The sequence below is a fragment of the Xiphias gladius genome, chromosome 21, assembly GCF_016859285.1.
Source record: "Xiphias gladius isolate SHS-SW01 ecotype Sanya breed wild chromosome 21, ASM1685928v1, whole genome shotgun sequence".
NCBI lineage: Eukaryota > Metazoa > Chordata > Actinopteri > Istiophoriformes > Xiphiidae > Xiphias > Xiphias gladius.
In genome coordinates this window covers 500,001-512,694 of record NC_053420.1, presented here as the reverse complement: position 1 = coordinate 512,694, position 12,694 = coordinate 500,001, and the positions used below count along the sequence as shown (strand labels likewise).

At 44.1% G+C, this 12,694-nt stretch overlaps 1 protein-coding gene across 3 annotated transcripts in view; it reads right to left on the bottom strand.

The window, feature by feature from the left end:
* The window catches only part of LOC120807266 (E3 ubiquitin-protein ligase RNF123), a 144,728-nt gene that overhangs the window by 92,029 nt on the left and 40,005 nt on the right, over positions 1-12,694 (bottom strand). For all 3 annotated transcript variants that reach the window (XM_040159050.1, XM_040159049.1, XM_040159052.1), the window contains exons 29-36: positions 12,010-12,097; positions 11,252-11,339; positions 9,853-9,937; positions 5,293-5,432; positions 3,781-3,837; positions 2,989-3,120; positions 2,015-2,090; positions 1,727-1,811 (exon numbers count right to left, since the gene is read on the bottom strand). In XM_040159050.1, the coding sequence (XP_040014984.1) occupies positions 1,727-1,811; positions 2,015-2,090; positions 2,989-3,120; positions 3,781-3,837; positions 5,293-5,432; positions 9,853-9,937; positions 11,252-11,339; positions 12,010-12,097 (751 nt within the window). The remainder of the gene's footprint in view (positions 1-1,726; positions 1,812-2,014; positions 2,091-2,988; positions 3,121-3,780; positions 3,838-5,292; positions 5,433-9,852; positions 9,938-11,251; positions 11,340-12,009; positions 12,098-12,694) is intronic.

The window sequence follows — 12,694 nt, the reverse complement described above, 5'->3', positions numbered from 1 at the left end:
CTCTCCCAAAACACAATTTAGCAAACACACAGCTGATTTCTTCCCTCCGCCATTTCATGTGGACCCCAAACTGTCAGCGGCCCCCCGTCGTTGGCCCTGAGAGCTATCGAGAGCTAATGAGTTTTGATTTGTCTTCGCGGCCGTGTCACTGGAGGAACGGACGTGTTGATTAAAGCTCAATCAAACGTTGATGAAAAGCCGAGAGCGCCGGCTCTGTGATCGTCACAGACGATGTACAGGGTGACTGCTGAGTCTTCACACGTCTTCAAATACATGTTATCCTCTTTTCCACAGCGCAACACAACGTTGGATAAAACCTTTTACGTCAGCTTCATTTACTGTTCCCGTGTCAGGTACAAGCTACAGGAAGAACGTCATTTAAAGCCTCAGTATCTGGGGACATTATTTTTATATATTCTTTGTAAAAAGAGAGAGAAAAAGGTGTGTTTAAGGTGAGTTTGTTTGGAACATTAAAAACGGGAAACGTTTTTTCTGTAATTTTACAGTACATATCTGTACAGTGAGGGCAAAATAATTGATTCACCTAAGAATCACAACACTGCTTTGGAAAGCATCAGGATGGGAAAGGATTTTAAAGAAGCAGTCTGGTGATGACTTTAAGCCGCTCTGTACACTCTGCTCTTTCTGGGCTTTGTCTGCTACAACAGAAGCTGTTTGTTAATAAGTTGCATCGGCAGAACAAAGGCAGAACCTCGTTGTGAGAGCTCTGTGCAACAGCCAGTGTACAGCAAACACACACCAGCGTTGTGTGAACATCACCTGCAAACGTGAAGGTGAAGTATTCTGTGAACATTTTAAACCAGAGACCAAGTTTAGCAGAGTCAGGCGCTGAACCGCAGCGCTAACAAAGAGGCGGCCGACCGACGAACACTGCCGCGGTCTACCAAGCGCTGATCAAGACGAGAAAGTCCCGTGTCGTGTTCAGAGACCAGAGTTACAAGCAACGCTTCTGACTTGTCCCTCAGACATCAGGAGCTTCTGACAGCGACGACAAAGAACCGCAGGCCCGTGCACCACCAAAATAAAAGCCAGCACTAACACTGATACAGTCCATTCAGCTCCTTGTACAGCAGCTGCACACTGTTTGTTTCTATCTGCTCTCACTCGGTAACAAACTTCTACAAAAACCCAACGCAACAAAGGAAGCCAGTTCAGTCTGTTCACCTGCTGCGACTACAGGGTCAGCACCAGGGCTAACACCTAGAATAATGTGTCCACGCTCGAAGTCGGACGACATCAGCCACCCGCCGGGCGGTTCCTTTGCTCCCTATGGCTGCTGCTTTGTGGTTTCACAAATAACCCCAATCTTTAGCTCCACCTGACCGTCGCCGTCTTTACCCACAGTTTAATATCAGCACATTCATTCACAAACACCTGCCTCACAGGTGTCAATTACTAAGAGTCATCCACACCTTCCACGCCTATAAACCACATTACTGCAGTCAACTTTCTCAGAGAAAAAAGCTGCGTACTCTGCTTTGGTTCCTGTTCGTTAGACAGTGACCTTCATCAAGACCAGTCACATCAACTGCCAGATATGTTAAATTAAAACATGAGTGAATGGTTTGGCACTGAGCCTGAAACTGGTGCCTTCCAATACATAGAAAAGGTCCTACAGAGTGATCTCTGCAGGGAACCAGTAACACCCCGACGAAAACAACATGGCTCAGGTGCATTGTGGGTAAAAAGGTCAGGTCAGACTCACCCCTGTCTGTCGCCATCCACCAAGATTCGAACCAGAATCCCTGTAACAGCAACCAGGATGGGGTAGTGGTCCACACTTTCCAGACCTGAAACACAAAGATAAACACATTTGTTTTGATTGTAGCGATGACGCCTGCCCCCCCAGGCAGGGCTGAACTAATTACACTCTCCTTGTTTATGGAAACTTTCTAGGTAAATTAATGGGAAATTACAGAACTTTAATCTCTGTTGTCACTAAATTCAAATTAAAACTTCAAATGTGTCTGTGCGTGTGTGTCCGTGTGTGTACCTGGCAGTCTTAAGTTGACAACTCGATCAAACAGGTTCTTCTCTGCCGTTACTCTGTTTAACACCTGGTTCAACAGCTGCAGAGGAAGAGATATCAAGTATTTATGTATTTCTCAGCAACAACTTCAAATGAACAGGAAATCTGACAACAACAAAAGAAACTGCTTAACCCCAACTCTCACACACACACACACACACACACACACACACACACACACACACACACACACACACACACACACACACACACACTCCTTCCCCTCCATCTTCCAGAGTTCAGGACTCCGACTTACCAAACTTCTATATTCCCTTCTTCAACTCCGGTGAAAGATAAAAGTAAAAACTCCTTCACTTTTACTCACAGACTTAAGCATAAAATCTATTTACAAATTTCGAACGATTTGAAAATGTTCCTAAATGTGAGGGAGCTTCAAAGGTGCCTTGGCTTTGGGAGGATTAGACCTGACAGAACTGCAGAGGTGAAGCGGTGAGTACGCAGCTTCTGAGACAGGTGCTGGAGTGACTGTAACGTGTGTCACTGGTGGTTAGCTGAAACAATTAGCGTAATATAAAACAGGACATTTTACCCTATTTGAACATTTGACAGCATGTTCCACTGTTTTTGCATGTATCAACAAGAAGAAAGCCTGGAGCTACACGTAGAAACTTCGGCTTTTGTAGCCAGTGTTTCCTTGTTGAGACACAGCGGAGAGACGCCGACACCCCATTGGAACTTTTAACATGTCTTTACAGAGCGAGGACTGCGGATTCTGCCCCCATCACTTACATTAGAAGGGATCTCGATCAGTTTTCTTCTGGGCACCTGAAAATGTGAACCCATCATTTGGAACCTGAGACACGATCGAACGACACCCCCGCGACAACCCCGCCCTTAACTCAGAGGACCTCGCCGAAGTGGAAGCAGGTAGACGACAGAAATCCACCAGCGAACCCACTAAACCTGGTCTGCATTACCTGAGCCAGTCGTCTGAGGAGCAGCTCCGCAGAGGGACGGGACCAGTCCAGGAAGATCTCGGGCACCAGAGTGACGGTCATCTCCAGCACACGCAGCAGGCTGACCGACAGGTCGAAGCAGGTCGCACACACCTGGAACGAGGTTTTACATACCGAATAAACACACCAGGTGACTCTGCATCGAGCAGGGAAGCCTGAATACACACCTGTGACAAACACTGACAGGCTCATTCCTAGCTAAAGTCATTAAGTCGCTTTGAGAGCAGCATCCAACAGGTGAGAGGTTCTGAGCAAACTCAAGTCGTGCGATGATAAATGAACTGTGAGTGAAGGGATTTTTATTTTGCTTCCTACTTTTCTTTTTCCCCTGTCAGCCTTTTTTTATAAGGTAATGAGAGTAATAATGCAAAGACTACATGGAAGCAGAGAAACGTTTTTCCACGACATTCTGTCAAATTCTGTCAAACCCCAGTCACAGGAACAGCAGCTCATTTTGCTCTTAAATGATTTCAAATTTATTTGAAACAATGAATACAAAGCATCTAAACCATTCATTGTTTTGTTATATTTCCTATACCTCCTGTTCAGCGTTTAAATATTTAACATGGCATGGCGGGAAACGACTTGTTTCGGACATCTCGGACTTGGTCTTGAACGGCTGCTGAAGTCCAGGACTTGAGACTTAGTTGTGACCTGCTGAACAATGACTTTGCCCAGATCTGATCCCATTGGAAACAATGCATGCAGTCCCTCTCCCTTCAAAGGAGCTACGCCGACGGTCTGTGTGATTACCTTCAGCTGACGAGTGTCCACAAAGTTTCTCTCTGGACGCTCCGCAGCCTGCTGGATCTGAGGGAGGGAGAAAAAATCTTTACCGAGCTGAAGTCACCAAATAAATCTACTCTTGACGGGCAGCTCAGAGTGAGATCAGTTTTAAGGACTTTTAAAACCCTGGTCTCTGCCCACTACCTGACAGAGTGCAGCAAATTTCTGTTGAAGAATCACAGCAGAGAGGAGATAACTTTATTAGCCACTCTGACGACCAACGAACCCGCAGACGGTAAAACTTCCAGACAACCACAGCGGCTCATTTTACCTTCTGACCGAAAATTCTGTTTGGCCATTTGTTCTATCGTGATATGAACCTAATGCACAATGAAACCACGAGGCAAAAGATGTGCTGACTTCTGCTCAGCACCTAAAACAACACTTTCAACTACAATAACATTTATAGAGTCTCCTATAAAGCCGAGCAGGTATAATGTCCGCCATGTTCACCAGCTACTTTAGCCTGGTAGCATGCTAACATTTGCTAATTAGCAGCCACAGCTGAGGCTGATGGGAATCTCATTAGTTCTGCAGGTATTTGGTCATAAACCACAGTTCTGGACATATTAACATATCGACCTGATGGTGGCGCTAGATGAAAAGTCTGAGAAAAGAGAATCAGCAGGGTTATTCCAGTTCATCCTGAGGGGAACAGGAACGTCTGAACCGCATGTCATCACAGTCCTTCCGACAGTTACTGAGACGTTTCAGTCTGGACCAGAGCGGTGGACCAACAGACGGCTAAAAGAACAGAAGAGAGAAGCTAAAACTAAACACGAAGCTGCTCTCTGGGCAGTTTATGTGTGAAGTGAAATGCTGTGCATCACGGAGGGAACAATAACTAATGCTGCTGTGCTGAAAATACCAGATATTCCCACAGGAAAATGATCAATTAGAATGCTAAGTGGTGCAAAGTTGGATGATTCACTGAGTCTTACTGAGGATTTATCTAAAAGCCAAAATAATCTCATTAGCGGGAAACAAAGAGCAAGCCTTACGCTGTTTTTAAATGGGGGCTTCACCTTGCATCTGCTCCGCTCTCATGACTCTAATACCAGCTAGTCAAGTTGTCTTTGTTGTCTTCAAAGGACCGGACCAGTAAATCTTAACTGCTGTCACATTAGACACGTTCCCGCCAACGAATCGGTGGACGACTCTGTCAGGAATAAAAGCTGCAGTTTCACACATTTCTCTCCTACTGATCAGTGGAGACAGACGTCAATCAATCACCTGCCTGCTGCACAGAGGCATCTCTCACTCAAGATACTCTACAAACTATGATTAACTCTCGTCAGTCTGGTATATTCCCTAAAGCATGTGCTATATAAATAAAGCTCACCTTTCCCACCGACGGTTCCGCTGTTACAGAGGGAGACCCAGTGTTTCAGGGGACACTAAATGTCAGGTAGATTACAGTAGAGCGAGCGCGTATCTCTGCAGCAACAGGGAACGCTTGGCGTAGCGGTGCTGTCTCACCTCCTGGATCATGCCGATGAACTCGGAGAAGGCCCAGTTGAGCTGGTTCAGGACACTGTTGAGGAAGGAGGCGGCCATGTCTTTGTCCATACTCAGCAGCTCCGCCATGTGTCTCTGCAGCAGCAACGATGGACATGGCTCTAAACCAATCAGATGAGAGGAAACGGGTCAACAAACAGCAGAAACAGAGGACACAGTGGTTTTAACAGCAGATCTTTTTCCACCCTCACACCGGAAGAAGAACTGGGACGAAGCAGGTAGATACATTCAGAAGCTACAGCAGGTGTGGCCAACCCTGTGCCTGCCAAGCCCACGGTGCAGTTTACAGCATGGCAGGAGCAGACTGGAAAGTGGATTTACACTTGGGATTACATGGGAGTAGGCAGGGGGACACAGGGGGAAGGACAGAGCAGAATGGAGAGAGAAGAACCGAACACACAGAGGAGAGGAGGAGGAGGACGACGACGACGACGACCAGAAGTGTACGGGAAAGAAGAGGGAAAGCTCTGCGGAGCTCCTCCGTCCTCTGGGAGACGTGACGGGAACTCTGTGGAGTCAAGTTTTCATTAAGTCAAATAATCTCTCTCCCTGACCCCCCCTCCCCTCTTCTCCTCTCTGCCCTCCGTTTCTGCAGCATCCCAGAATAATAAAATCAACACATCTGCTCTGAAGCATTAGAGACACAGTTTTTTTTATGTATATTACCCTAAAGATACAAACACAGAGGTCAGACTGCTGCAGGCAGGAGCAGAGGGACGTGCGTTAGAGCCTCTACCTCGCTCTGCGGTTTCTGTCCAAATATATTCAGGTTTTCACCAGTTTTATTAGCCAGTAATGATTCCAGTTACACACTGTACCTGCCCCTCTCTGCTGTCAAAAATTAGAACCTGGGGATTTGTGTGTGTTTGTGTACATTCCACCGACCTCGCCATAATAAATCACCACTTATTACTGGTTGAGAGAAGAGGGAGGGGGATATGGATGAGAGCTAAAGGGCCAGGGAACACAAAACAAAAACAATCACAATGTGTGGAGATAATGGGAAGTCATAATTACATCCACTGTGCTGAATTTCTCCTGGGAAAGTTGGTCCTGAACATCTACCTACTACATGTACTCCTACTTCAGACTGAGGAGCTTGAAGTAGGACTGTGCACTGAACACAACTCACAAAGGTAAGTAAGTAAGTTTTTGCTGAACAAAATGGGAGTGGTGAAATAAATAACTTACTTTGGAAACTAGCAATAGACAGATCTCCTGAAAGGCATGCAAATGAGAAGGCACACAGATGAAAGTCAATTATCATGCAGGAGAGAAGAGAGAGCAGAAAATCACAATTAAGAGGAAAAAGGATCAGAGGAGCAGAAAGAGCGTTGAACCACAGAGGACGATGACACGCAAAACATGATTAAAAACAAATTAAATGATTAAAGAAACACGCCGGGAAATGCTCGGCAACTTCGCCACAGTCAGAAGAGCTTGTAGTACCTCTGTGTTCACAATTCAGACACTGTAAGTCCGGGGCATGTTTAGCTTAGCTTAGCACAGAGAGCAAAAGCGGGAGGAAAGAAAAAATATGTCGTCCGATAAGTTCAAAGTGCCATTTACATGGCGCTAAACACATCCAGAGTCAGCTGAGTGTGGTTCAGTTCAGACAGGGTGAAACTGAGCTTGGTTGAGACGTCTCAGATACAACAAGTAAGTTCAACAGCTCTGAAGTGACTGGAAGTTGTTTTTTAGTCGTGGTAAAAAACTTCATTTATGGAACCACTAAACAAAGTTTACAAACTGATTTTCCGACATAAAGCCAAAACTGGAATCCACAACAGTCTAATAAAATATTAAATAATGTACGAACAAAACAAGATAAAACGGGCTTAAAACACGGTGGCTAAAAACAACTTGATAAAATAAGAGGGAGTCTCTCACACGTGACACTGTTTGGAGAAGCCTGTTTAGAGGAGGGGCCGGGTTAGGCTAGAAAACAAGACCAGGTCCAAACCTAGTCTATGGCTGGACCGTCCTTTATCTGTCTACTTCTCTCCTGCTCTCTGTGCTCACGGATACAGTGTTTTAATCCAGCTGAATTCCCAACAAAGCTTTTCTCATCTGCATGTTTTCGAGTATGAAACAGTGACTGTCTGAACAGTCTGTTCACTGGACCCACAGAGTTAAACCTGATATGGATCTTCTGTCTGACACTGGGTAAGATCTTCTCTGAGTGTCCCTTTAATTCATGTGAGGTGACGGCAAACAAACAACAATTCATTAAACCATTGCATCATAAACTTACTTTTGTAAAAAATAATAACAACGTATTGAAAAAGAACCTTGTTTTTCTAAGTATTTTGTTTTTTGTAAAAATTTTGTAAAATAATTTTTTTTGTTCACCCTGCTTTGCATGTTACAACCACAGAGCGAATTACTTTCTAATTAAAACAACCCATGACTGATTGAGTTTTCCAACGTTAATTTAACCACCAAACTGTCTGACACGATCTCCCGCGTTCTCAAACATTTGCAGCGTAACAGACAAAGAATCAACGTTGTGCTTCAGTTTCAGTGGCAATCTGTGTTTCATGTTATCGAAGGTTAAGTGCAGAATTAATCATTCAAACTGTGCACTTCTCATTATCAGGATCAGCTCACGTCGTTTTTCTGACTCCTTTTGGTTTCTCAGTAGATGATGTGATTGTCCATATACCACTTTATGCAGATGATAATCATACTCTGTTCACGTTGTTCAAACCAGGAGAAACCACTAATTTTAGGCAGCAATTAGCTGCATGCAGCGCATTACTTTTGTACTCTCCGGTCAACAGTGCTGTCTTGCAGACGAACAGAACCGTCTTTATGAGCATCGGTGAACTCAGCAGGTAGAGCGCTGGGATCAAGGCCTAGTCCACACGTACACGGGCGTTTTTAAAACGTAGATTTTTCTGTGTGTTTTGACCTTTCGTCCAAACACGAACTGCATATAGGTCACTGACAACGGAGGTCATAGATGTTAGCCTACTGGAACCGGTGTCAACTTTCCTGTCAGGCTACTGATTGGCCTACATGGCTTCCCAGCTGCTTTGGCTCTTGACAATGCGTTTTTGTGTTTTCTTGTGGATGGAGGTTTTTTTCTAAGAACGTAGGAGGAAAACCCCCGTTTTAATTAAATATCCGTGTACGCGTGGACGAGGCCCAGGTGTGACTCGAGTGTTCGATTCAGAGCAATTCAAACATTTCTGAGAGTTCATTAGCTTACAGCAGTTTTGTCCATCAGTGGTGATGTGATGGGAGCCTCTAAACATCAGACAGAAATGAGTCGACTTTGGAACAGACTCTCAGTTCCTGTTGTCACTACGAAGATCTTTACCTGGGACAGTTTTCATGGACTCCCCTGGATTAGTGAGAAGAAATCTTATTTTGTGGGACTGATTTATTTTATTTGTTTTTTAGATTTTTAAAATGTGGATTTCTGATGAGTTCTCCTGGTTGGGAGAGTCTAAAAAACTGACCTGTTGTCTAGTGAGATTTTTGTGTCCGATTTGATTGGCAGAGTTTGGGACAGAAGACTGATTGTTTGCAGTTTGATGTTTGATGCAGCTTTATTTTGGAGGTCTCCTACTGTAGGATGACTGATGTTTGTATGTAGATGACTCAATAAAGAACATAACTAACCGCCAACACTAGAAAAACCTGACATACGAGCGTTATTGCTGCCGTGATTTTACATCATGGTTCAGAAAACACCAGGGTGTGACTGAAGTCAGCACTGTGTGTGTGTGTGTGTGTGTGTGTGTGTGTGTGTGTGTGTGTGTGTGTGTGTATGTGTATCCTGTGATCTCCATCTCCCTCCTGCTGCCTCAGCTAAACTGCTGATCTTCGTCTGTAGAAAAGCATCATGTCAACTTCATTGATTCACATGTTGACAAGAAATGTCATTTAACTTTACGTGTCATTTATATCTTCCTTAGTGAGCTCTCACACACACACACACACACACACACACACACACACACACACGCACGCGCAGATGATTAAGCTGTAAATCAAACGGCGATGTAGTAAAAATAAACCCGCTGTAGACAGGCAGTCAGGGCCTCAATTTATTTATGGAAATTCGTGAAAGAAAACTGAGGACTCTGACCTGAACCAGGAACACTCACATACTCAAAAAAAAAAAAAAAAACAAATGATAGAAGGGGATGTACAGAGAGAAAAAAACATGAGACTAAAAACTACAAGCCAGAGAGTCAGAAACAGACAAAGAGCACGAGAGAGTGAGAACGAGAAAACGCACTGAAGGGAGGCAAAGATTATTGATTCAGTCTTTTCAGCTTCACGACTGGAAGTGATCCCAACAACACAAAATGCCCAAGTCTGGAGACACCCTGGACCGGTCCACCGCAGCGCTAACACAGCTAAACACTGCCTCATTCACATTCACACCAACAGACAGTTTAGGCTCCCTGCTGCCCACAAACAGAAGGACAGAGGCAACAAACAGGGAGCAACCGAAGCTGCCAAAAAATCCATGGAAACAGACAGAGACAAACAGACACCACTTACTCTGTAGACTGGGCAGGTTGGCGTCCTCAGGTTTGGTTTTCAGGAGGTGAGGCAGGCGAGTGTATCTGTAGCCGAAACCACAACCCTGAAAAACAGCATCACGGAGCTCAGATAGACGTCTAGAGACGACACACGCCAGCGACCGTCTGCTGCCATCGTACGTGTTACAACCGGACCAATACTGGATTGTCGATGTTGATATTTGGGAGTTTAAAAACCTGATTAAATATATATATATACATCTGTTATATATTTTATATATACATATAAACAGACTACTTTGCTACAGGTTTGTTTTTTTTTATTGGGACGCAGTCTCAGACTCAGAAGTGTCACATTTCACGGTGTAAAAATCAGCCCGTGACAACTCTATGACCTGAAGTGAAGAAGTGAATCCAACCCCTGCAGCAGGCAGACATTAAAAATCAGCCTTTCTTCAAATGTTCATGATCGCTTACTTTTTATTTCATCACTTTAAAAAACAGAAACAAACTAAAGCAGTAATTGTGGCATGTGTAAAGGTTCGGGCCTTAGTAACGATCTGCAACAAGCTGATATCAGCCTGGCAGATTTATCAGTCCAGCCCTGATATGCTTTACTGCTCACTGCTCAGTAAACTATTTAGAGTCTCTTACATGGGGCGTCAGACACTAAAGAACATGTGCAGTGGTTACTACAGTTGCCAAAATAGCTACTGAGACATTTCAGTCTGGACCAACTGGTTGACACTGCTGTCCCTGGACACAAGCTACTAGCATGGCTAACAACACCGGCCTTGATGGGAGCCGCGATCACCTGCTGCTGGTTTACTGGAGCTTCCCAGCAACCGAAGGAAAATCAGGGATTCAGCCTTCGTCAGTTCCACCCCGAAGCTCTGGATGACTCTACCCATAGACCTGGGGGAGGCCAGCTCACAAAATAGTTTTAAAAGAAAGATAAAACTTATGTCTTCACTTCAGCCTGTGACCAGCTCTGACTGTCCTGACACAGGCCTGACACCAGGCTTCACACACTGCTGCACCTCTTCAGAGATGTTGTACTCTACTTGACTTCATGCTTTCTACGTGTTCTATTTTTCCCTTCATTATTATTTTATTTTATTATTATTATTCAGTGGGTTGTATTTTCCATGTGTTTATGTACTTCTATCTTTGCAAGGACCAGTTTGAGTTATATACCAGACGGAGTGAGGACATTTTGTCTGGTTCTCACACCTTCAAAGGGCTGTATGAAGGTTCAGATCTGGTTTTAGGGTTCAGGTTAGAATCAGGTTCATTGTATTATGTCAATGATGGGTCACCACGGATGTAATAAAACAAGTGTTTGTGTGTGTGTGTGTGTGTGTGTGTGTGTGTGTGTGTGTGTGTGTGTGTGTGTGTGTGTGTGTGTGCGCTCTCACCCTCCACAGTCTGACCAGTATCCAATTGGTCTGAGCCCAGGGTCTCTGTTCATATGGAGCCAACAGATTCCTCATCATGGCCACGCGTCTGAAATCACAGATCACAGATCAGGGCTGGGATTTTACACCTGTAGAACCAGGTGAACCACCCACCACCTGTTTCCTGCTTTTGAATCTACTGCAGGCTACTTCATCCAGGAACGGTCCGGTTTGGACATTGACCAAAAAGGTCTCAAAGAAAATAAGGTGAGAAGTTGTTGTCTGTGTCTGTTCTCACCACCTTTTGTTTTATTAGCTTTTTGTTAGTTTCTTCATTTTCTTATTTTTTTTTTTTTGTGCTTTTCTGTCTCTTGGTTCCATAAATATAAAAAACCTCGAGTGGAGGAATTTGCCCAAAAATGGATTAAAAGGCAACATCTGTTCATTTCTGGGACATCCAGTCCCACATATCTGTCATCACAGTGTCTACTAACACTAAGTTATTTTACTGGAAAAGGGAACCGGTTTGAGTGCGAGATGTTGCACCATATTATCATGAGAAAATCTCTTCTCAAGTCTTTCGTGACCTTTAGAAGGGCAGTCTCTGTGCTATGATTTTACCTAAAACCAGATTCAAATTTCTCTAACATGCTGTTTTTATCAGTAAAAACCAGCAGCTGATCTAAAGCTCAGAGACTGACCTGAAATTACCAAGGTCAGTGTTAAGAATGAAGAAAAGGGTAAAAAAAAAAGAAACATTTAAAAAAAAAAAGACTGACTGTTCCTCAGGGATCCTCTCCACTGCCCTGAGGGACTGTGGGTAGCAGACATAGCTGGCCAGGGCCTGCATCAGAGAGTCTTTGATATCTGAGGGGAAGAGAGCACAGAAATGTTTAATGCACACACAACACTTAGAACCATTAGACAGACGCTTTTTTTAAGATTAAAAATATCAGATGCAGGACCGATTCCAGCGATGCATTTAATAACAACAGTACAAATAATCTTTATTTGTAGAGCACTTTCCAAAAGTTACAAAGTGCTTCAACAGGGCAACAAAATGAAGAATCATGAGATGGAGTATAAAAGGGGGTTGAAAACATTAAAGTAAAAAGTCAAATAAAATCATAGACTCTGTGATAAAAGTATGTTTTAAGAGGCCGTTTAAGAGAAGTCACTGGCTTGGAGGCAGGTCCTTGATCTTACAGGAGAAAGAAAAGAAATGTTCACGCTGCGCTTGTTTGGGCACCAGAATTTCTAGTGAAAACTTTTCAAAGTGGTCTATTGTTTGTAGAAGTCAGGATGTGCTTTGTTTACCAGCCGCACAACCACATCTGAACTATGACCAGCACATGGAGCATTAGATGAGTCCGAGGCAGCGTTGACCAGCAGATCAGAGACACAGTTTGGAGTCCACCTTTTTCCCAGCTGTTGCTGTGGTTAACGAGGGCTCTGGTCCATTAC